The sequence below is a fragment of the Trachurus trachurus genome, assembly GCF_905171665.1.
Source record: "Trachurus trachurus genome assembly, chromosome: 16".
In the NCBI taxonomy this organism is placed as follows: Eukaryota; Metazoa; Chordata; class Actinopteri; order Carangiformes; family Carangidae; genus Trachurus; species Trachurus trachurus.
In genome coordinates, this window is record NC_139902.1 from 16,864,950 (window position 1) to 16,889,772 (window position 24,823).

The 24,823-nt window shown below is 42.9% G+C and overlaps 1 protein-coding gene across 7 annotated transcripts; it reads right to left on the minus strand.

Annotated features, from left to right (window-relative positions):
* Positions 1 to 738: 738 nt before the first annotated feature.
* hdac9b (histone deacetylase 9b) lies at positions 739 to 24,184 on the minus strand. Of its 7 annotated transcripts, none has more exons than XM_083990135.1 (11): positions 23,662 to 24,184; positions 16,172 to 16,413; positions 15,637 to 15,802; positions 14,058 to 14,175; positions 13,818 to 13,939; positions 8,134 to 8,265; positions 7,654 to 7,769; positions 6,075 to 6,197; positions 5,368 to 5,545; positions 5,050 to 5,264; positions 739 to 2,710 (listed from the first exon to the last, which is right to left on the minus strand). In XM_083990135.1, exons 1-11 carry the CDS (start codon positions 23,768 to 23,770, stop codon positions 2,360 to 2,362), a joined length of 1,872 nt encoding a protein of 623 aa, XP_083846261.1. In that variant the 5' UTR covers positions 23,771 to 24,184; the 3' UTR covers positions 739 to 2,359. The 7 variants fall into 7 exon arrangements, with proteins under 7 accessions (XP_083846261.1, XP_083846260.1, XP_083846259.1 ...); XM_083990134.1 differs by having other exon boundaries at positions 14,052 to 14,175; XM_083990133.1 differs by having other exon boundaries at positions 14,052 to 14,182; positions 15,635 to 15,802.
* Between the last annotated feature and the right edge of the window lie 639 nt (positions 24,185 to 24,823).

The window sequence follows — 24,823 nt, forward strand, 5'->3', positions numbered from 1 at the left end:
CCATCACATACAGAGGACACACACACAGATGCCTTCTAACTTTGTGGCATCATAATTTGGTCACTTTTGCCATTTGAAAGATGCTCTCAGACTGGTGTTTTGCAGAGAGCAACATTAGACTATGAGTGAACTTTTCCAGTCTCATCATTGCGTGTATAGCATATCAGGCCAGTCCCATGACCTAAGCTTGCTGTGAAATTGCTTAAGCTTGGTTTGAAAGTATCCGCATAAGTCATATATCACCCACTCGCAGCTCACCTTATCTTGACTGCTCAAATACTGCCACAAGAAGCCTTGCTTGCTCACATCAAAGAAATGTTTTGAAAGCCTCTTAAGCTCCCTGTAAAGGGTTACATAGATCCCCTGAAAATAAAGAGCGGAGTTATAGGACCTAGTGTGGGAAAGGCGAGCTGAGCTAATGATTTAGGCCGACCATTTGAGATGCTAATTTCAAAATAATCAAGAATGTCATTTATGAATTTGCAAGACTTTCCGAAAGCTTTGATAAAGTATGGCATGTTTCCTTTACTCTACATGCACAATGAGACGAAAATACACAAATGATCATCATGAACATCAAAGGTAAATTAACTTTATTTTTTTTAAAAAAAAAAGAAAGGTTTATCACACAAGGCAAAAAAAGAGAAGAAAACTGCAAACTGCTATGAACAGACCACAGGACCCGCAACCCAGCCACCCCCCCTCCCCTCCTCCGCCCTCCCAGCTCCACCACCCCCACTGACAGCAAAGGGGTTCTCGTTACAACCAAATCAAAGGAGCAAGAGAACAAGACTCACATTGTTCTGATTGTGTTTACTTACACTAAAAACATTAAAACCGGACAATTTGAATGTACAGTATAAGACAGACAGTTTTGATTTTCACATGAATCCAAACACAGAACCTCATACTAGCATTTTTTTTTTTTTTTTTTACATTGAGTCGACGGTACAAATGAAACAGGAAGGTTTACAGCTATGCAATACGTTTGATTGATCACTTTAAGACAGACTATACATGTTGCAATGGGCACTTTCAGGGGAAAACAGGCTAAAAAAAAAAAAAAAAAAAAAAAAAAGAAGAAGCAAGGTCCCGTCCAGGGTTTTTTATTGAAGTAACATCAAACCTGCATATTGAGGTAACCATGCCACAAGGGAATACGAAGGAAGCGATTCCCTTTAAAAAGGACTCCCTTAACCATATCCCCACTCACTTTGTAATTCGCCTTGACAGTAAATCAATTCTCAAGCCTGGCCCCTTGGACTCCTCCAACCCTAGGTCCTCCTCTCTCAACATTCCTGCACACATGAATCACTCCAACTCCTGGCTTCTAGAAGGCATTTCCTGCCCGGCCCTCTCTCTCTCTCTCTCTCCTTCTCTCTGTCTGACTCCTCTGCTGAAAGCTGGGCAGGAACCCGGTCCGAGCTTTGATTTGGACCCAGAGGGAGAGAGGGGAGGAGAGCTCGGCTTAACACAGGGCCCTGGCTCTGGGACTGCTCAAAGAGAAGGGGAGCGAGAGAGAGAGGGAGAGAGATGAGGAGACTCGGGATGTGTTGGGAGATGCCTGCACACCCAAGCAAGGATTTAGTGCTTTATCCTTCAAATTGCAATATGAGCAGTAGACCATCTTCCAATCTTCCAATGGCAGTATCACTCCCAGAGAAAAATAAAAGTTTGCCCAGAGGGAGCGTCCTCTGTTAGGATTTAAGTATACATTCTCTCTAAGACAGATGTTCATTATTTCAGATCTGAGACCACTTAACATTGAACATCATCACAGAGAACAACAGAGCATGTAGTGTTTTAAACTCTTAACACACTGTCAGGACTTAATGATAATTCAATGCTGAAGTGGGTAACGGAGCATTCAAATATTTTATGGCAAAAAATTGTACACAGTGGGAACACAAGTTGGCTCTTCAAAGCTGTACACCTGTTTAACCTTTCCCTCTAGAAATCATCTTTGATGCTAAATCCACAGTATATGTACATACAACTTTTTTGTCACTTGATGACCAAAGCAGCTCTTAAAAACGACGGTCTAAATTGTCTTCATATTATATACACAAAAGTGAAACATACATATTTTACAGAGATCACTACACAAAGATCACAAACAGAGAGTCTTCGATTGTGGGATGAGTCAGGCCGCAGCTGAGTGAAAAGGGGCTGTGTGTAGTGATGGGGAGAGCTGGCCTATACTGTGCAATTGCTGTTGTGTGTGTGTATATGTGTGTGTGTGTGTGTGTGTGTGTGTGTGTGTGTGTGTGTGGGGGGGGGGGGGGGGTGTAGATGCACATTTGTAGAGACCTGTTTATCTGCGAATGTTGTGAGTGTGTGATCTCATCCTCTTCCCTTCTCAGATCATCGCCCTTATCACCAGTCTCCCTTTGACCTGGTGAAGATAGGTGCTCTGCTCTGACTCTAAGCTCTGATTGGTCAGAGCCTCATCCTCGCTATCGACCGGCTCCTCTTTGACCTTGATGACCCCGCAGTGAGCGTCGGGGAGCTCGGCGCTCGAGCCACTGCTGCTGCTACTGCTGAGCGTGTGCTTCCGGATTACTCCTCCAGGGGGCAGCCTGTCCTCCTGCATGCTCTCCATCTGGTCTCCATAGTACTGCTGCCGCTGCTGCTGCTCTTCCTGCTCCTCCTCCGACTCCTGCAGGTGTGCGTTGGGCTGACGTAACTGCTCGATGGACTTGGACAACAGCTGCAAAACACATAGACCCTACATCAGTGATGACATCGCACAGCCAATGAAGCAAAAGAAATTTCAGCCACAATAATAAAAATAACCCTAGTGCAGGATAAGCGGTATAGAAAATGAATGAATGAATGAATAATAAAAATAAGCATGTAGATATCTCCAAAGAGCATCAGAATGATTTGTTCCACTTTTTAAAAGTAAAGTTCTCATCGGCCTTTTAACAGCCTCTAATAATACTCTTCTGGCTGTCAAACAATAATAAATCAAACTAGTACAACATCATATATAACCTTGTGTTATATTTGATGATATATGAAGTGTCATATCGATATATCACCTTGGCTCTTCTTTTACAATTTTCCGGTTGCTTTGTTGAAAATAACAAACATCAAAATCAGGCCACAAGTCATAGGTGTGGGCGTGTTCATGTTGGTAAATCCTTCTCTGACAGTTTGCAAAAGAAAATGTTTTTTAAAACAAAACACAAAAGACTAAGGGAAACATTCATACTGCCATATATCTGTATTCAATAAAGCTACTAACCTTAATAACACCACAGAGGGAATGTCAACCTGATAAAGTGTCTGGCTAGTAGTGGCTTTCATAACTAGATTTTAAGGAGGTTTACGAGTGGAAAGAGATTAGCCATTGTTCCTGCCTTTTTATGGGAGTTTATAAACGTTCAATAATGGTGGCTGCCCCTTGTAAGTGGATTAGTGTCATTCACTTGCTTTGTTTCTTTTAATACCATTCAAAATGTACTTGTGTTTTTTGCCTGTAAACTGTGGTTATATTTGGCAAACACTTGAGCCAAGGTGCCCGTGCAAAGAGCATGTTATTGTATAGAACGAGGATGAGAGGATATGAAGAGAGCATGTCACACACAGCTGCATCAAACTCAGCCAGCGTCCTCTCTACAGGTATCTGTGAGTGCATCAAACCCAGCAGTGCTCAGATTTCCACCACACTGACCTGTCCATCAAAAATATTTTAATCAGTCAAATATCAATCATACATCTTGATTTTTCAGCTGCACGGAAAGACCTCAACATGTCAATCACATGTTTGCAGTCACATAAACACAATAAACAGCAGTGACAACTCAAATGGAGGTCTTGCAGCTTTGTTATATCAAAACCACTGAAATGGTGCCAGAGTGTGATTACTCGACCACAAGAGGGCTCCATAAACAGGCTGGGAAGTGCCTCCCCTTGACAGCTGGTTACCAACAACATTACTGTCTACAGAATGCTATAAGAATTAGCCTCCTTAGTTTGGCATTAGTAAACACCGTTCATAACTCTTCCTGAAATCCCTAAGCTCTTGTAAATTTCCATTAGTGCCCCCTACTGTTGCAGGCACTGAAGGACGTTTAAAAACAACCGCAGACAAGCCTCTGCTAGGAAATTAATTAGGGCAATGTTTCGGAGATCCCTCTCAGTAAACACTGAGGGCTCATCCCTGATTAGTGGCCATTTATAACCTCCACTTAAAGAGGCTTTACTTGCGATCTCATTGGCCTGAGTGATCACAGCGGGGCCCGTTCACGTGGTCCAAGACAAGAAGCTCTTTTCAATAACTACAGCTGATATTAAAACTCATCACAGCCGCCTGGCAGTGACACATGATGGTTGCTTTTAGTGTTACAAAGGAAATCAAAGAGAAAGAAAGTTGTATAGCTGTATTGTACAACTCGGTGTGTGCTTGTGGCGCTTTGTGCTTTTTATGACTTCCAGGTAAGAGCTGCTCTATGGTTCCCATGGCTCTTTCAGGGCCCAGCGTTGGGACACATCAGTATGTGAGCTCACACAATGCTGCCTTTCACAGTGTCTGCCACCTCGCACACGTCCCTCACCAGAATAATTACACTCTGTGTATAGCGAGGTCACCTCGGCCAGCTAACAGAAACACAAATATTGCCACAGAGGAACAAAATGTATTCTGGGCACTTTTTCCTTCATTTGAACTTAGCTTGAATTGAATTTCACAGAGTTAGCATGTGCACAGCACTGATGCCTTAAGCTATGATAACAGAATTAGTGCAGGGGAAGCATTTCTTCCCCATTTGAAGTCAGGCAGAAGTTCTTCGCTTCGCAGAAATAACACCAGGATCCCAGGGAGGAACAGACTACGGCCTAGGTCTGTAAACTTGAGCTACCACAGATGCTTTTACAAAAGGCTAAAAATAGATCAGCATTTGTGTGCTTAAAACGATTAAATCAGACTTCCTGCTGTAAAATGAGATCTCATGAGACCTAAAAAGGAATGCAGAATGCTGCGAAAAGCAATCTGAAAGTCTAAATCGTCTCTTGTGATTTGAATATTGATGAACAGCACAATACCTTATTTATGTGGATCTGCTGCTGGTACTGTTTCTGTTTCTCCAGGAAGTGCTGGTGTTGCTGCTGGATGACAAGTTGGGCCAGTGTGTTCTGAGGCAGTGGAGCTGACTGGGTCCGATTCAAGGGCCGGTGTTTTGGTAGTTTAGGCCGACTGCTGGAGGGCCGATCCTTCATGGCCAGTGGGGACTGAGGGTGGGACGACATGGAGCCTTGGCCTTGACAAAGAAAAAAATAGTTGAAACCATTTTATTCCATTTCTCCTGAAGTTATTTTGCCAATTTGATACATAATATTTTAAGGCAAGGCAAGACGACTTACCGGAGGTGAGGATCTTCTGCTGCCTCATTTGTTCCTTCTGGAGGAGGTGCTGGAGGAGAGCCTGGTGACTGGGGCTCACCTTAGACTCCAGGCCTGTCTGAAGGGGCACCGGGCCCAAGAGATGCCCAGGCAGCCCATGCCTGATTTCTGTTGATCTGTCTTTCAACCCTATGGCCGCCTGAGAGGAAAGATGATGGAACAGTTACTCTTTAAGTCACATTACAATGTGCCTTGCTCTACGATCCATAATTATCCATAATCATTTGTAAGAAGCAATTCAACTGTTTGGTTTTTTTGTGAATGAATGTGCTGAAATCAAAGAGCATCAATGGGTGGAAGTTACTGCAGCCAATGAACAGGCCTCTGTGGAATGTGCCAAAGACCTTAAAGATGATATATCATCTGCTACGTTATCAGGAGTTGCACTTGAGTGGCTTTGGACTTTTTAAAGCTGTGATGAATGAGGCAATAGGGGAAGATAAGAGCACGCCTGACACAAGGCACTGAAGAACAATATTTATAAGGGTGATAAAATGATTTGGGGCAACAGGTCAGAGAACCTGGACAGCCACTGCTGGCAGGTTTTTACAATTTACAGACTGAGTCAAAAAGCTCACCATCACCGAACGGCTATACCTTTGTATTAGGTGAGATTTCATGTAAAACATACGAGTTATCTTAAAAATGTCTGAAAAAACTGTACTCACGCTGATGGGAGAGGATGCAGTTGAAAGGCCCAAGGAGATGTTGGGTAAGGAGGGAGATGTGTATAAGCTCAGCATGGACACGGAGCCCTCAGGTCGGAATAATCTCGGCTGTGAAGGCCATCTCTACATCAAACACAAAGGACACAGCAGAAGACAGAGAGATTTAGGAGGTGGCAACAGATTTAGAAAATCCCACTTTGGACAATTTCAAAAGGCAACATGTGCAGTGGCATAAACCGTAATGCACTATGACGAACAACAGGCCTCCTTGCTGCAGAAGGGAAAGGTATGAGTTTTTATGATGGATGAGAGAAAGGTGTGGCAGGCAGGCAGCAAAGGTTCCCTGGAGCTTGACAAAATGGCACCAGCGAGGACGATACGTTGTTATAAAACATTGCAAACCTCTAAATCTACTACTCCACCCTCCGTTCCCCAGTCCACAATCCTTGCTTGCTGCCTTTTTCTTACTCCCTGGTCCCCACCCTCAGGCTACTCTCTCAGAGAACATCAGCACTGGGGCATACTTCCTGTACCCAGCAGAGCAGTGGACCAGCATGTGGTTTTGGAACAGCCATGTTTATCCTTCCAACCCCTACCAGTACTCAGTGACCTGTATGTGGATATCCGGCCCATATTTGACCCGAGGGACCCGTTCCCTGTGAAAAAGGATACCTAATGTAACGGTGCACAAACACTCCTTGCTTTTGCAACAGGCATGAGGTCTACGGGCAGCCCCACGGTCCACCAATGACTTTCATGAGAGCCTCAGCTTGAGCTTTTACAATAGCAATCCTGTGTGTTTATGTTGTTAGCATGTGGGTGTCTTTGGCTACTAGTGCCTGGGATATCAATTAAACTCCACAGTCCGCCTGTCTCCCTAAGCCCCAACCTTCGGCCCGATGTCAGGGCGTCTCTCCATTCTCTGTGTCGCTGGAGGTCCCTGGGAGAGTAAACAGCAATGGTTAAGAAAAACACAGCTGTTCTGTTAAGATTGTTCAGAGATGTGTCATATCTGCCACCCTCTATAATGGTCTGCTTTGTGAGCTCGGTCCAAGGGGAGCTCTGGTCAGTAACTCAGCCATGAATCTATTGGGAAACGCCTCAGAACAACTCAGTACAGGCACACAGCCAGGCCAGTGACAGAAACACCATTACAAGCCAACAGCAACCTTACAGCCAAACCAAAGATTTTTTTTTTTGTAAAATATAAAACTGATTGTACAGCACATCTGGAGAAAAATGTTGGATAGAAAAATGTGCAGCATTTTAATTTCTACTGTTGTTTTTGCTGCGTCTGCTTAGAATTTTAACACTAATAGAGTCTACTTATTTATTTATTTTATTTTTTAATCAGACATGTGGGTCAAGCTGTGCCTCTTTAATGTCAGTGTGGGGAGCCATTTTCATTGGAGTGTAACAGACAGAGGACAACTGGTTGTTTTTATAGCTGCAAGCAAAAGGGCATGCAGGCATTTAGTGCCCTGACATAAAAGTATAGTTTTGATTTTCACATAATTTCCAAGCAGAACAACATCAGAAGTGCAAATCATTCAGAATGTTTGATGATTTATGTACATACCTCAGTTTTTGTGGTAGTAGGCAGAGAGGAGGGTCCATTTTCAGCCCCCAAGGCACTGGAGGCCCCTATGGGAGAGCTGGGGCCGGAGCCAGGGGCACTGTTAGTCGGTGTAGAGTCTAGGAAACATCAAGGAGTTAGACGTATAGTATGCATGCTCACTCTCTACACTCTACACACATACAGAAAATGCTTTGGCATAACAGCTGCAGCCTCACAACATTTTAATGTGTATGGTCATGGCTGCCTGATTACAATGGTCTTTCTTAACGCAGAAGTGTAATAACCATTATATGTTACTGCATTGTAAAACTGCTCATTATTGTCCAGCTCTGTAACAATCACCCTAAAATATAGGCTTGTATTGTTTCCAGAGAACATTTTTAACACCTGATAATATGTAGACAGTTTTTCACACATGCTTTATGCAGGAAAATTGCTTGTTAGGGAAAAACAATAAAACTTTAATCTATAACTACACACCCATTAGCTCCAGGGCCCTCTTCTTATAAGGAGTCATGATGTTTCCATCTCTTCTCTTTAGCATTGGACTGCTCCTCCTCTCCGCCACCTTCTGCTTCAGTCTGGATCGTACCTTCAGGTTGGGCTCAGAGGCTAAAGCATAAGGGACAGATAATTCTTCTGTAAGTCTCAGTTCACAGTGATTTCAACAGTTTCCCATGAATAGGAAACCCATCTTGGACTGTACACCTCATACAGAGAGAAGTTATACAATCATGTGAGTGCAGTGTGGCTATTTTTGGCCGGACCGCAACAGTGGGGACAGCCCAATAATAGTGAATGCCCCTAACTGACTTTCTGACTGACTGACTGAGTGATGGTACTTCTCAGCCGAGTACCCAGCCTCAGTCCACCGAACCAATTTGGTTTCCCGACGGCTTGAGAAACGCAGGGAAGCAGAGGAGTGCTTCCAACACAGTGAGCCTCGCCTCTCATGGCAAAAAACTTTTTATTACATGTATCATTACTACTAAAGAGGGCAGAAGAAAATAAAACACATGACACATCAGGCAGAGAGAGCAGGACAGAGGGACTGAAAGGCGTCATACTAACTACCTGACAAAATCTACATTAAAAGTCTGTTACGTTCTCAAATTGGACATGTATAAAAGCTAAACTGTTGAGGATCCAAGATAGAGGCCATGTGCTGTGTAGGGGACAAAAAATATCTTTATTATTATTATTTTTATTATTTAATAGTCTGATTTCAAGCATCTCCCAGTAGCTCACATAGCAGAGCACATGGTTTAGACTTTGTCTTGGCCCCAGCAGCCCGTGTCATCCTCAATAGTCTGATAGATAGATATAGAGTTTGTCTCTCCTTAACATCTCTGCAAGTACAGCTGAAATCACTGCGCAGTCTTTGACAAAATCATCAAACTGATAAATGAAAGGCAGTTATAAAATCTGGATTTGACCATAGGCGGTCCGGCCACATACTAGGTTTTGACCTAGTCTTGTTTATAGAGTCAAACAGTATGCTTTCATACAGCCTGAATGAAATGAACTTCATCAAAGAAAACAGTAACATCATAAAATAAAAGGAAACTAAAAGAGGAATGAAAAGACCATAAATCTGTTAAAAAATAAGCAATGTTGTCACGCTTTTGACGTGTAACAATTTCAGTTCTAGTGAAATTCGGAGCAGGTTTCAGATAAATTAAATGAGTCAGGATTGGGCCCATTTCCACCTCATCTGGACTAAATTAGGTTGAGCAACACACAGGCTCTAAGTGAAATAGTCCGCTACCTGCCGCCCTGGTGACCACAGTCTGATACAGTAGCAACAGTTAAACTAACACAAAAACATGGCAGATGTTTTAGGCTCTCCCCACGCCCCCGCCTCCTAATGCAAAACAGAGATACCCAAACACACAGTCCGAACACACACACTCACACACAGTCTGGCCTGAACTGATCCAGACAAATCCAGTCCATCAGCGTTGACAGAAAAACTGATGTAATATTCTTCGCAATGGACATTTTGCTTTTATACTTTTCAACTGGTACTAATGGCATATTATAAAAATCTAGAAAAACATTTGTCAAGTATTGGCATTTTGACTCACTTAAGATTATTGAATCATTTTTAAACCCTAATAAAACCATGATAGATTTACTGAGCCTTTTCCAGAAACACCCAACAACACACTGACACGGTTACACACAACAATAACTACGATCCCTGAAGCAGTTTGACAACGCTGAATTTTATGTGCATATGCCACAAAACTAAGTGTCACCACTGAGTGCTGAGATCATGAGGTTCTTTTTCTTGGACATGGATTTTAATTAAGAAAATATTCTAGACCATCAAGTCCCCTGCAAAATGAAAGCCATTTTTTAAAAGAAAAAAAATCACAGAAACAGCATTTAAAAAGACACATTAAGGATATGACCCTAAATGAATTGCTGACGTCAAATAAAAAGGACAATATTGTTTTTAAAAAAAGAAAGGGGTATAACAGCACAGATGTGTCAAAGGAAAAGTTATGTGATCCACAAAATTTAACAAAAACCTTGAGGATTAATTGTGAATAGTCTAAGCATAACTTATATAATTGCAAACAAATGCTTTTGTGGCCTGCCCCCGTCTAGTCGCAGTGACAGTGACTCACTAGGTCAACCCGTCTCATATGGACTTCCCATCAACCCTTTGGACATGGAATCCCACAGCTAGCATTACACACTCAAATAAACAAGCAGAATAGATAAGCTGGTCTTTTGTACGAAAGCCAGAGCACAAAGCGGTATTGAAGTTATGTAAACCTTCTGTTACACAATAGCCAACCTGTTTCAATTATTTAGTTCAGATCAATAATTAAATAGGTCTTTTGCAATGTGTACAACATACAGCCATACATGCAGAAGTGGGGCTATGACGTGGGCGGGCTGCGGGGAGGAGGAGGCGGAGGAGGAGGAGGAGGAGTGGGAGCGGTGATGGGGGCACAGCTAGGAGAGTGGGCCAGATGCTGCTATTTCTGGCTTTTGTCAAAAGCAGCAAAACCCTCTTCCCTAATACGTGGCACAGACCTCTAATCCTGTGGGTGTGAGGTAGAATGAAAGAGAGCGAGGGAGGAAGAAAGAAGGCAGGAGAGATAAATGGAGAGAAAACGCTGTTGGGAGTCGTATGAATCTGCTTCACGCCCTGCTGCCTTGATTGCTTTCTATTTTTACACACTGCTGCCACCAAGCTACGCATCCCAATTGGTCGCCACGGGAACGCCAGACAGCAGCACAGGAACAAACACTTTCTCACTGGTCTCCGTGGAACAAAATGCCCTGGTGCACGGTGCAACAGGAGGCAACGGCGGCAGCGGCAAAAGCATATACGTACACCACACACACACCTGGGTCACTTCTGCTCCGACTTCTCACTTTAACAAAAACATACAGTAACGCCCGGCCCTGCAATACACCACCGTCATAAATCAATCACCTTATTACGTATAAAAGTGGTGCGGCAGGGCTGGCGACGCGTGTTATGATATCTCCACTGAATCAGAATTTTTCCTCTGCTGCCACTGTGAGTGTCTGTGTCCATTAGAGCCTGGACCTGCACAGATGGCTGTGTGGAAAGCTGAGGTGTGTGTTCTCTACATGGGGAGACCTGCTGTGCATTTTGCCTGATATTCTGAGCCTGAACAGAATGAATCAATGCTAGTTGCTGTTCCTTTAACATTACAATATAACACTTTCACTGAGGTCTATGTTACAGTTCCTCAGTGTTGCGTTGACAGTTTAGCTCCTTTCACTTTTTATATTCTTAACATAGGGGCTTTACATTCAAACTTTACTTCAATATGCTTTAGGCTTTACAGTTTTACTTTTGTAGGATTATTTTTTGAAAATCTTTCCTGCACCTGCTGAATGCACACATTTGGTAACTGGGTCAAGACCAGAGAGGGTGTTGCACTTCTTACTGCTAAGCTGCAACTATTCTTGGCCCAAACTACGACGTGCGCTCAGTCCGGTCTATTCTAGTTTCTGGAAGTGAGACTATGAGCCTATATATCACGTAAACAAGTTAATCACGTGAAATTTTTTAAATGGCTTTTTGGATAAGGGGAAACAGGGCCACAGCTGTTGTGTCACTGTAAATAGTAGAAAACAAATCACAGATTGTTTCTTTAGTGGAACTGTTTCTGTGCAGATAGTTGAAACAGTCATCTCTACAGATTACGTATTTGTATTTGTTATACCTTTTACCTTTTGCCATGCTACAACATTATCCTCTACGATGGAGCCAATTGAGCGAGTGGGACAAGAAAAACATGTATTCATTAATTCCTTCATTAAAGACATTAAGTCTACTTAATAAACTTTATGTTTTATAAGTTGTTCACTGAAACCTACATTTCATAACTAAGCTTTAAAAGCAATTTACTGATCATCAACCCGCCAAGTCTTGCACAAAATACACAGTATGATATGCACATTATAATCTTCAGCGTGAACCTCAGACTCAACCAGAAAGAGATGATTCTTCGCCCTCTGGCCAAATGAAGCAGTGGGAGTCTAACGTGGAGCGTTCGAGTCATCTCCACTTTGTTTTGAGAGAGCTATCTTTGCTTAAATAAACAGTCCCATCGAGGTTCATCCTGCCGGTGCCAGTCCTAACTCGGCAACACCTGCCAATCAGCTATCAGTGAGAGCCAGTGGCTGGAGAAACAACACTACCTTTGTGTGTCCCCCTCGCGTGCCAAGCTCTCAGAGGACTTTAATGAAGACAGACAGGAAGTGGGGGAGGAAGGCCTAAGCAGGAAATGACCACATATAGATTCAGGAATCCAAAGAGCAAAAAATAGTTTTATCAGTGCGCAGACATAGGGAGACGATTTAACCGCAAATGAGAGGGATGAAAATGTCATGTGTGAGCAGCAGAGACTGAAATTCTATCTGTCCAGTGATTTGTTTAAACCTGCCTTTGTGTATTCACAGTGGAAGGCAAACAATGCTACCATAAACGGCCTCTCTGTTATTCCAGAGAGTTGTCTTCGAGTGGTTATTACACTTTGGAGGCAGCTCCTTACCTTATGGGTTTGAAGGCATGTCTCAGAGGTATAATTATACATTTAGAGGAGGCATTTCTCGGTTCTGATGATGGTGCGATTCACAAAGATTACAATAACGAGAAGCTCTCAAAGCTTTCATTTACCTCTCTAATATTTATCCTTCCCATGCAGTTACTTTATTTTACAAGATATAATTCCTTTGCCTGATCTCTAAATTGTGTATACATGCAACATGACAGGCCTGTAGTTAAATAACTCAACAAGTATAATTGTTTTCCAATGTAATTAAAAGAGACACAGAAGGGAAAAGAACATAATGTAATTTGGTGACCTCATTGCCGAATTATGAAGTTTTTAGCCTGGCTAGCACTTGTGCTAGTGCAAACCATGAAAGGCAGGAATTATTCTTATTTACACAGCGATTCCCAAAGGGTTCCTCGAACTTTAAACCAACAAACCTGAGCTGCCTTTCTGGTGGAAACCTGCGTCTTTTCAAAATAGTTTTTAAAGCCCATAACTCAGGAGAAATTAATCGGCTTTAATTCTCTCATTTATCACTAAAAGAGGCCTTGGAACGTGGTTTATTATTCTAACATAGGGGAAAATGTGGTTCCTTTTAAATAATGGCAAGGTAATTTCAGTACAAATAACAGTAATTAAAACTTAAACTTGTGAAGGGAAAACATACAATTAAAGTGTGTTGTTGCTTGTGTTCGGTCGGAATGTTTTAGAATAATCCAAATAAGAATAAGGAAGGTTTAAACCACTTTTCTGGCATGTGTCACCTCTTGTGAAAGTTTTGGGTTGAGCCCTGGGGGGAATGTGGAAGGGGCAGGGGTCATAATGAGCCTAACTGATGTCATTAGCAGGTCATCAGAAACCTCAGGAAATACTCTCTGGGTACACCGACCCCTTGATTGACAAGGGTCAAAAAGACTCTCACTGTATTAACAACCCAGCGTAGTAAATGGAAAATGACCAATACAGGGCAACCTCTGAAACACTCACAGTAATATCTTTTTACCTAGCTGCGTGCCTGTGCAGATTTATGTATGCATGTATGTACACATATTTGCATTTTTATGTCTACGCTGTGTGTGTGCGTATGTGTGTATGTGCAAATGAACAAACCTGTCTTCCTCAAGGGGAAGTCGTCCTTGCTCTCTATGGGTGATGGGAGAGTATACTGGCAGGTGGGGGAGGTGCCGCCCAGAGGTGGAGAGCTTTGGTCCAGTGATGTGTGGTGAGAAGACCTGATCAAAAAACAATTACACTAGATTATTATGATATAAACAATGTTCCTATGTGATTTAAATTATAGTATTTGTATCTCTATGTCGTTCTAAAACAACAAAAGCTACTCACGTATACCAGAGTTTTGGGTGGTGGATGAAAGAATGAGTTGCTCCATTACTGCCAGGGTCCTTGGCTGATTTGCTCAACAGAAACTCTTGGAGTTTCTGCTTCACCTCGGTACTAGCCACTGCACCTGTGAGACCAACAGGCAGAAACAAAGGGATTGGGGTCACCCTAGGGCTACGACTCGTGATATATTACTGCACAGATAATATTGTAAAATCCAACTTGAGCCCTTTGATAACTTACTGATTTCCTCATCTGTTTTCCTGTATCACAATTAACATGCTGCCGGAATTCAAAACTGTTCTCAATTACCGAAATTATTTTTCCCCCCCTCTCCTCCATAATCTCAACTGATTCAGTTTGCTCCCTCCTCCCGGGCAGCCACGTCTTATGTAGGGAGATCTCCCCCTAGTGGTCGAAGAGCAACACATAAGTTTCGAGCTGCTAAAGTGATACTGCCGAGGGATGTTCTCTCCCATTGGAGGGGTTACAGTTGCAGGGCGCAGTCTCAAATTACCTGACCTGACAAAGTCATAAATCCAGTCTATTATTAGCTATAAGGTAAAAACAGATATGAAACACTATATCTGAAGCTATTTTCATCCTGCTATAGAAAGATATGTTCTCCTAATTCTGAGCTTAAATGTCACTGGCCAACCTTATGTCATCAGGTGAATGTACTGGCTAAGTACCATGTCATCATCACCCTCATATTGATGGATATTTCTCTTTATCTAATGAGTTAAACTTAATTTCAAGTTTGGGATTTGTCTTGCTCCCAGACATGCTCCAGGACAGTGAGACCTAATATAGACAGGGATATGAAATAAATCAGATTCCCTGCTTGTGAGTGGTTATTACATTGCATTGCATTCAGTGATAACGATTTACTGTACATTCATTTTAAAACTCACAGCTGAATATGATCCAACTGAGTGTGTCATTAGCCCTGGACAGTGAGAGGAGGTGATTTTAAATGGTTCCCAGATGGCAAATAAATACAGAAATAAAAAACACCCCCTTTTAGAAAATGACAGTACAATATCGTTTCATGGCTAAATTATGGTTAATATGTAATTGCGTATAATGGCTATAGCGGATCTTGACTGCGGTCCTGACTTGATCGTTATTATATTTGCAGAAATATTGGCTGCTGCATGAGAACATAACATGGTAAAATAAAAACTGTCAAATGTTATATCCGTTGTTTTTTTGTGTTGGCAGCATGTCGGTGCCACCAAGTGCAAAGAGCTTAAGCAGCTGTCATGCCTCTTTATCTTCAAAAAAAAAAGGATGTCTGAATATTAGGAAATCATAATAATGATGATAACAGAACATGCACATAGCTCTGTCTGAATGTTTTCTCAGTCGGTGCAGCATTCAGCTACAGGAAACCATTCCTATCCAGCTGTGACATGCATATTTTGCTTAGGCCCCACTCGAAGGTAATGCATTAAAAAAAATGATTGAAAAGGTTGAGGGTTAAGATTTCAGGGCCTCATGCTTGCTTTTGCCTGAGGCTGTCGAAATGACTAATTCGGCCCCTGATGGTAAAGAGATGGTGATGATGGCGGTGTCGAGCTCTTACTCTCTCTGGAGCGCTCCTTGCCCCTGAGGCTCAGGCTGGAAACATGCTGCTCTCTCCGAAGCCTCTCCTGCTCCTTCTCCTGCTGGTTCTGCTGCTGCTGCTCCAGACGACGCTCCTTCTCTGCAAGTTCCTGCTGCTGCTTCATGGCCTGGAGCTCCTGCTGGAGCTGAGAAACATGCAGGCCTCAAGTCAGCATGAGGAGAGCACACTGATGAATGTATTTTTAAAACAAGAGTGGCTTGGGTGAACTTCTGCAGTTTGGAGTTTGGCTGTGATGGACTATTCTGTACTCGTCTCTGAAAACAGAACTCGTGCTGTGCTGTAATGTATTGCTCAACGCCCTGCCTTGCTGTGCTGAGTTGTTTCTTATTTTCTGTGCTCTGCGCTGTTGTCCTGAGCTTTAATGTTTTGTACTGATCTGCACTGTGCCATGCTGTGTTGTGCTCTGCTGTTCTGTACACAGAGATGCTGCGTTGGGCCGTTGTGTGTGCGCCGCTGTGCTGTCCTCCATACAACTGTTCAGTGCAATGCTGACCTTGAGGTGCTCCTGGAGCTGAGCCTGGTGCTGACGGGTCAACTTCTCATGCTGCTTCTGGAACTCGCTGATTAGTAGCTGCTTCTGGATCTGTTGCTGCTTCTGAATGAGGAGCAGCTCCTGCTGCAGCTGCCTCTCCCACAGTCCTGGGTCCGAGCCTGGCCCCAGCATCCTTAGGTCTGTGCGCAGGTCCAAAGGAGATAAGGGCTCCACAGTCAACGGCACGTCTGGCTTAATGTCCACTGAGGTCCATGTAGGGAAGAGCAGAGAGAACAGAAGAGAAAAGGAGATTTGTTAGCCCCAGTTGCACCTTTAGCTTAGTCAATTTCAATCAGAGGTGCATTATTATTATTACTGCAGAACTAAATTCATCAGAAGTTAGGGAAGACAGAAAATTTGAATTTTTAAAAGGGAAAGAGTTGAAAAAGTAGTGAAAAACTAAAAATTGAAGGGGGGAGAGTAAAACAAGGTTCAGGAATAAGCAGCACATCTTTCTCTCGAGTGATCCTCAAAAACCTGCAATTATAATAGTTTCTATAAACAAACACAGGATCACATCTCCACTGGGAGCAGCTGTAGAACAGAGTCAATGGACACTTGGCACGAAATGCTGAAGTGGTCATTGAGGTATTTACAGAAAATCCTATCTTTCCACTGCTTGTTAAATAAATAAAGGGAGTTCTTCTCCCCGTCTGCACCGGAACATCATGCAGATATCCCTGCTTAACATCAATCATTTAAGGCAAAGCATTTTTCTAACCGGATGCGTCTGTGAATTCATGATACTGTTATGTTTCCAACTCTGTTCTTGAGCGTAGATGCTGCAATGTGTGCATTGCTAAGAGCTGCCTTTGTCTTTGACAACTACCTCCATTTACAAGTAATTGCCAGATACAAAGTGCGAGGGCATCCCTTTGGTCTCTGAGCTCTATATATAGCCTATTCCAGAGAGAAAATCGATTTCCATTTAAGAACATAAGAGACAGGGCTACTTCATCACTCTATCCCATAGAGGATGATAAGTAATTACACAATATTTTTCTTTATCCTATTTATGCTTCTGTTCCTCATTAATCCACACTTCTGTATCCAGCTGGATTTATCAGGTGGCTTGAGTCAGTGTTTTTTTTTTCTTACAGAATCCCATCTTTGAACCAATATTAGATATTAAAGAAGGTATTTAGGCCTACAGTATATTTGGCCAGCGATTAAATGAAAATCTTCCAATTCTTGGAAAAATAAATGACATGTTAGTTATGCTGATCATGGTGTGACATTCAAGGAAGGATAAGCATTGTCCAGACTCTATAATGTCTCATCCATTTTGAGACCAGAGAAATATTCAAGCCTACTTAAAATTCCAGTGGCTGGCGGGAGATTTATTGAGTGCATTCATTGCCTTAATCTTCTCAAGGGTCACATTTAAGAGAACAAACACAGGCAATGTTCCCACACCACCTGTTCTTTGGAGGCATGAGAGAAAAGTGACACGTTTCACTTTATATGTTCACATAAATAATCCTGTGTTGGTCCTGCCATGCATAGATCCCCATAAAACGTTATAAAATACCAATAAAAGGGAGTTTAAAGCTGCCAATAGAAGCAGCCTCAGTTTACAGTAGCCATCAGTGAAGAAGCAGTGCCCTCATGTTCACTGATGCTTACTGGCGCCCCTTTTGTCATGTAGTCTGTTTTTCATTGCCACCATTCCATGTGTATGCCGCGGTGATGATTATAAATAGAAACATAAAAGCAAGTGGCGCAATCCTGGTCTGTAACAACCCCCACACCCTAGTATCCACCACCCTAACTTGCCGCTGCCATGGCAACGCTGGCGACGTAATTACGTCTCCCCATCCTGCAGATATCGAGTCTCACTGCATGTCATCTCCTGCCTACAGTGGCAATGTGACATGTTGACTATTATATCAGCTTTTCCAGCTCTTATATAAGAAAGGAGTCCCCAGCAGAGACAGAAAGCATTACAAAAGCCCTACAAAAACACACACACACACACACACACACACACACACACACACCTTTTTTCTCTGTGCAGATCCAGTGGCAAAGTGATAAGTTGTCTTAAAACATGATCAAAGAGTGAAGACAGCTAGAGGGGGACTCCCGTTGTTGTAATTTTTCTCTCTATGTTCTAAAAACAGCTCCAATCAAATGACAGAGGAGGACAACGGGCTCGGCAGGCGGAGAGAAACAGGCACCTGTAGAACAGACTCCTTCTCTCCTGACAGGGAATATTAATCTTAGCTTGTAAGTACTTGACAAAGGACTCTTTTGTAGCAGGCGCTGTTCCAGGGGTAGCCGTGAACCTGTGAACCATTGAAGGGCTCAGAGACTCAGAAAAGCCTTAGTGCTACTTTTTTTTGCCTAATGGAGCTAAATATAGCAACAAAAACACCTGCTGCCTGGGAGAATTCACCACTGTGATATCTAATTAATCTCATATTTCATTCTGTACCCTCACTGTGACTGGCATTAAGGATCTCCACTTTGATCAGCACATCAAGCTGAGCCTCCATCAGAAAATCTCAGACAGCGGTTTAACAGGATGTGAAAGGGGGGGGAGGAGGAGGAGGAGGAGGAAGAGGAGGAGGAGGAGGAAGAGTGCGAAAGCTTAAGCCACCTTTGATAACCATGGCTGTATGAAATGGCCCTTGAGGAAACCACAAGAGCCTCATGTGCCTGGTCTATTCTTGTCCACTCTCTGTCCACTATGTCGGCAAGAATAACACTGGATGGAAGGAGGGAACATAATAAAATCCTAAAGGTAGACACTAGGCTTTGTCTGAGCTCCGCTGAAGCCTCTGCCTCTGCCTCTGCCTGATGTATAACTCACAACCTCAGTTCCTCAGGATTGGCATTCTTCTCTGTGCTGATTGAAACACAGAGAAAAGTTAGAAATGTGCCTTTGTCTATGTACTTTACAAAACTGCGGAATATGTCAGAACTTCACATCAACTGCCACAGATTCACAGGTGATACAATAAAGTCAAATCTACCCTGAAACCACCCGAAACTGAAATCTACTGTTTCTATGTTACAAAAATACTCCCCAGGCAGAGGAGAATACGGAACCACCAGTAACTAGGGCTAAATATAAATGCTTTTCTGAGCAGGGTCTTAATATAGACAATGTGCGAAAGACTGTCACAGTTGTGAGGCCGCCTGCTCAATTTAACACGGGCAAAAATAAAAGCGCCGTGTTGCATTTATACTTCTGAAATGATCACTCACAAAGACGCGCCTGCCACCTCTGGTTCAGTGTTCCTACAGTGCCAATGGCAATCATGACCCCTTCATATGAAGGCTTTATTCCGTGTCTCCTGATTGGCGGAAAGTGCACAGAAGTGACTCTAGGCGCTGGTAAACAAGAGATTTATGAATGACAGGTCCCAAATTTGTTTTTAGCACAAGGGTGCGACAAGCAGCCTGCCCCATGCCTGAATTCCTCCCTGTGGAGAGCCAGCCAAGGGGGGATTGGGTGACTCATGGCCTGTGACCACACTCCCACTGCAGCATCGCACCGCCACTGTCCCCAAAGTGTTTATTTCTATAAGCAATCTGCCTCTCATTAGCCTTGGTGGTAGTTAGAGTGACAATCACAGCCTTAATTTGAGATGTTGGATGGTTGTCTTTTTTTTTTTTTTTGCCTCAGGCCACATTAGCAGTCTTCCCACCCCGAAGGGAGATCGACACACAGACGCACATCACCACTGACATTACTATCACGCAGACTCACAACATTGGACTGTAGTTTTAAAGAACACCTTGACATTTCAGCGTTATCTTTTCTTATCCCACTTGCACATGAGCCGAAAACTAACGTGACAGAGGGGATATTAAGATTGTAAACATTATCCTGCTGAATATAAATGGTGCAGCTATTCTTAAACCCTAACAAGTCAGGTTGCACCTAGAGGGACCTCTTGGTGTCACTGAATAAGGCTAATAATATTCAGATTTCATCATAAAAACTTGAATGCTGTAACGCACAGGGCATGCTGTGTTTAGTGTTGGGAGGTGGGCGTTGATGAACAAATGAAAACTATCGCTTGTTATGAAAAATGACTTGCGTAAATCTGTACCCAAGCGTTTCGGTTGACTGGAGCTGTTTAGGTTGAGAACAAATTTAACCAAATTATTATTTTACTACTGTTGTTGTCACAATTTTGCGATAGTCATATTTGCATGTAAAGAATGACATACTGATGAGTCGATTTCCCTTTTCATTGTGCCCTGACAGTAGACAAATGTATGTAAATACTGTGCTACATGTGGCTTCAGGATGTGGTGGCTGAACTTGTTTAAGTGAAATCTTTAGTACCGGAGAACCGGGCACTCCCCACGGTGTTCGGAGCACCTCAGCCCAACACGACACCTACCACTAATCAACACCTTCAGTGCATGTATGTTACTGATTGGCCGGTTGTGAGTAAACACTGCTGACTTAATGTTTACCCCATAAACGTGTATGTTGCGAGCATTATAAGTGTGCGATACAGATGGCTGCTGATCTAAATTCCCTGTCTGACAAGTATAAATAGAACCAGAGATACAGAAGATGTTTGAGGGCAAAAAATAAGCTGATGCTTCGGACTGCAATGTGGTGCTGGATCTCTCATTAAGTGCCTTGTTATTTTGAGCAGCTGGCATGTCTAAAGCAGGAAACAGGTCTTATTTTTAAGACTCAGGCTCGTCCTTGCAGCTAAGCCAGAGCTGCGGTTTGCAGGCTATCTGCTAACAAAGAGAGCCGAGCTGAACCACCACGGGGTGTTTTGTTTTTTTGTTTTTTTTACTGAGGGGAGCCAGAGGTTCGATCATAACCTGTGAAACTGTCTCACAAAACAACAACAACAACAAAAACAACACACAAAACAGCAAATGTTAAATCTCTTATCTATAAGCAAAACAACAGAGAAAACACAGTAAAACAGAGATGTTCCTCTATCTCGACTTTTATCATTATCCAATACTCTGTGGAGAGCACTGGCACCAGATCTAACAATCAATAAAATCCCTGATTAATCAATTAGCTAGAGTCAATTGTCTTAATGCCCTGAGCCACGCCAATCCCTCCAACCAGGGGGAGAGCTTCCCTTAGTATTACTGATAAAACACAAGCTGCTGCGACAACATGTAAGAAACACAGAGGGGGAAAAAAATATGCAAAAAAGTATTGTATGTATTTTCATTTGGGCTTTTTGTTCAGCGAGCACTTCACTTTATTATTTATAATGATATAAAATAAGTTCCTTCGTTCTCATTATGAGCAATTGTTCAGTGATACTGAAACATAATCCCATATTCTTTTGTATCATTTTGCACAGGCTCTTTAGCAGCGAGCACTTGAAACACAGACAGTGAATGGATACAGGATCCAGACAAGAGGACTTGAAAGGTGCAGCATTGTTACTGTCTGAAAAGGTCCCCATTGAAGGCAGCTTGCATGATATTTTACATGATATTTTGCACTCAGGGGGAACTAATTAGTTTTCCCTTGTTGGAGGGCCCATCTGAGGGCTGCTTCTGTCACAACTTTGATGTTACTGGCACTAATCAAAACATTATGCCCTTTTATTTTCATGTTCCACTTGAAATGGAACAGCAGAGCAGCAGAGTGTCACATAAAATGTCAAGAAGTTTGCTTTGGAAAGCTGTTCACAGAGAGCGCACTCAGCTGACACGAGGATCACTTCACAAACAAAAGACTTATATCCTAAAACACTGATAATAATCAACCAGCCCCTGCTGACTGTCTTAAAGGGAATGTGTCTGCTGCTGCTGCTGCTGCTGCTAACAACAACATTTAAATGGCACCCAGCAAACTCACAAAAAGGCATCCCGGACTCGGGAGTAGCATTTTAGACAGATAATGTTAGTCACTATCAAATGGTTTACTAAACAGTGGAAAGAACAAATTAAACAGGCAAATTTTCTATAAATATCTGTTCCAAGCCGCTGTTATATCAGGAGCATGCAGAGATGGAATGATAACGCACAGACGCCTAATCTTAGCAGGCTAATGCCATAAGCTGAAAATAACTCACCTAAGAATAGCTGACCCACAGAATAAGCAAGGAGCCCGAATTCAGGCGATGGATGTATCTGTTGTTTGGCACACAGGCCGCTAAGACGGTGTAGCCTGATAGTCAAATAACCTGCTCTATATTGACAGACAAGGAATGTGTCATCTACCTGTCATGCTCCTGTTTTATTTTTAAATCTCCTCACGTTCAGCCCACTGCCTGCGGATGTTGTCAGTCACCCATTTTGTCTGCCTGAAGTCAGACTTAAGGCTGTGGGTTTTTATTTTGTATTTTTCTCCAACTTATCTCTGACACTACAACCACACTGAGCTGACAGTCAGTGTCAAACACCTAAATGCTCATTTAACAATTAGTTTTTAAACGTGGCAACGTGTTTTCCCCGGCTCTCTGCTGTTGTCTGACTACAGATAATGCAAGTGACAACTCATAGGTCAAAATGTAATGTTCAGTATATTTAGCACTCACATGACTCAATCTGCACTTTGTCGTTACACATGCTTCCATACGGCACCACATGACGACGTCTTCACAGCACACAATGCCTCACCTCGAAACTAATTGCCGGAGACAATTTTCACATTTTATCAAAAGCCACATGCTAAAAAAAAAAATCAGAAAAACAAAGCAACTAAGGTGTGACTCATCTTGAGTCAATACATTGAATAGACGTTACTCATACTGATGTCAGCCGTGTACTCTTCAATTCAATTCTCGGGTCAAAAATAGAACAGTCAATGTCTGTGGTAAATATCCTGAGAGAAACCTTTCAGTTGTGTTTCTCTCACAGTTTTTTCCTGCTCCCTGAAAAGTGCACGGTGACATGGAAGCTCGCAAAACACAACACCCCTTTCATGTTCACAGTGACTCATTTCAGGCAAGGAGAACATGGGAATAGTGTTAACACATTTCCTCCTTTTAGTAGAAAAACAACACTCTGTGCATGTTGAATATATTAGAATAAACAGCACTTTTCTTTCTTTTCTTTTTTTTTCTCTTAACTCATCACAAGACCTCGTTTAACACAGATTATGGCTAACAATCCCTGCGAGAGAACAATTCATAAAGCAGCATACTGTATGTCATCACGAGAGTAAATACCTTGATTCAGGAAGAAGTGCCTGATCCTACCACGTTGCTCTGCTGAGAAGCTTTGAGCTCTCTTTTCACACAGAATGAAGAGACCAGCTGAGCGCAAAGAGTTGAGAGTATACGTGAGAGAGAGGGAGAGAGGGGGACAGCGTGAATGTGTGCGAGAGAGAGGCACAGAGGATGTAAGATAGCAGAGAGAAGCGGGGACGGATTCAGCGAGAGAGGAAAGGACAGGAGCTGGAATGCAAAGACGGGAAAAATAGAAGAAGAGGAGGGTAGAAAAAAAAACTGAGATCCCTGGAGAGGAGTAAGAAACACCCGGGCTTGTGTGATCACCTGAGTTGTTCACGTTGTGCATCTTGCTCTGGTTGAGGAGCTGCTGGTGTCCAACGCGCCCCTCTGTTGTGGAGAAACTTGACTCGCCCTCGTAAATCGTCTGCAGCATACTCCACTCAGCGCTCAGGTCTCATCGCAAGCCTTGCCGTTTCCTGTCACCAAGAGCCACCCCTCAGCCACTCAGGGGAGAGACCACCACAACAGGCAACTCTCTCTCCCTTCCTCTGCACTCCTCCTCTGAGCAAACCACTCTCACTGTACGGCAACAACACTAACTGCACACTCTCTTGCAGCCTGCCAGTGCCCTGCCTTAGTCTGCTCCAAACACTAACACAGTGTTAGGAGAGGAGTCCGGCTTTTTTTTCCCTCTTCTTCTTCTTCCTCTTCTTCTTCTGCTTATCTGCCTCTTTCCCTATTTCTCTCCGGTCTGTGGCTTTTTCTCTTCTCAGCAAAGTGTCTGAGCCGGGAGGGAGAAAAATGTAAAGCTGAGTTGCTAGGAAAGCCGTGCACCACGTACTGAGCACCTCGCTGAAGCAGTAATGCAAGCCAGGGAGGGAGCAAGCTTCATTTGCATGTGAATCAACAACTGCGTGGCCCACAGGTGACAGAAATAGAACAATGGCCAGCCCTGGCTAAAAATAGGTCAGGCGAGGCGCGGGGATTGGAGCAGCATTGATGCGTTTAAAAATACCACACCAAACACAGCTGTCTTCTTCAGCTCCTGCCAGAAGGCATGTCTCCTGACTCCCTCTCTGCAGATGGAGACTTGATTCCTCTATCTTTTCTGATATGTTGAACCAGTCTTTCTCTCTCACTCTATTCATGTCTTCATTTTGTTCTCTCAGGTACATGGTTGGAATGATCACATTTTTTTTATACTGAAAGAGCAGCATTTAAACTTTAAATCTCCTCAGCATAAAATGGCTGTTTGTTTTTTATGTGATTCACAAAACATGAAAATAGAGTAGGTATTTACATTTTTTATTTTCTGAAATATGAATTTCAGCAAAGCCAACCTCATACAAATGCAAAAGCATTTGGGTAAAATATGACAACATGTGTTCAGTCAAACGAGACACCAAATGAACACTGTGCTCATTTAAGTGTAACCTCACTGCGTTAGCTCAGCGTGTGTGTGGGGTTCAGTGTGTATCCAGGGCAG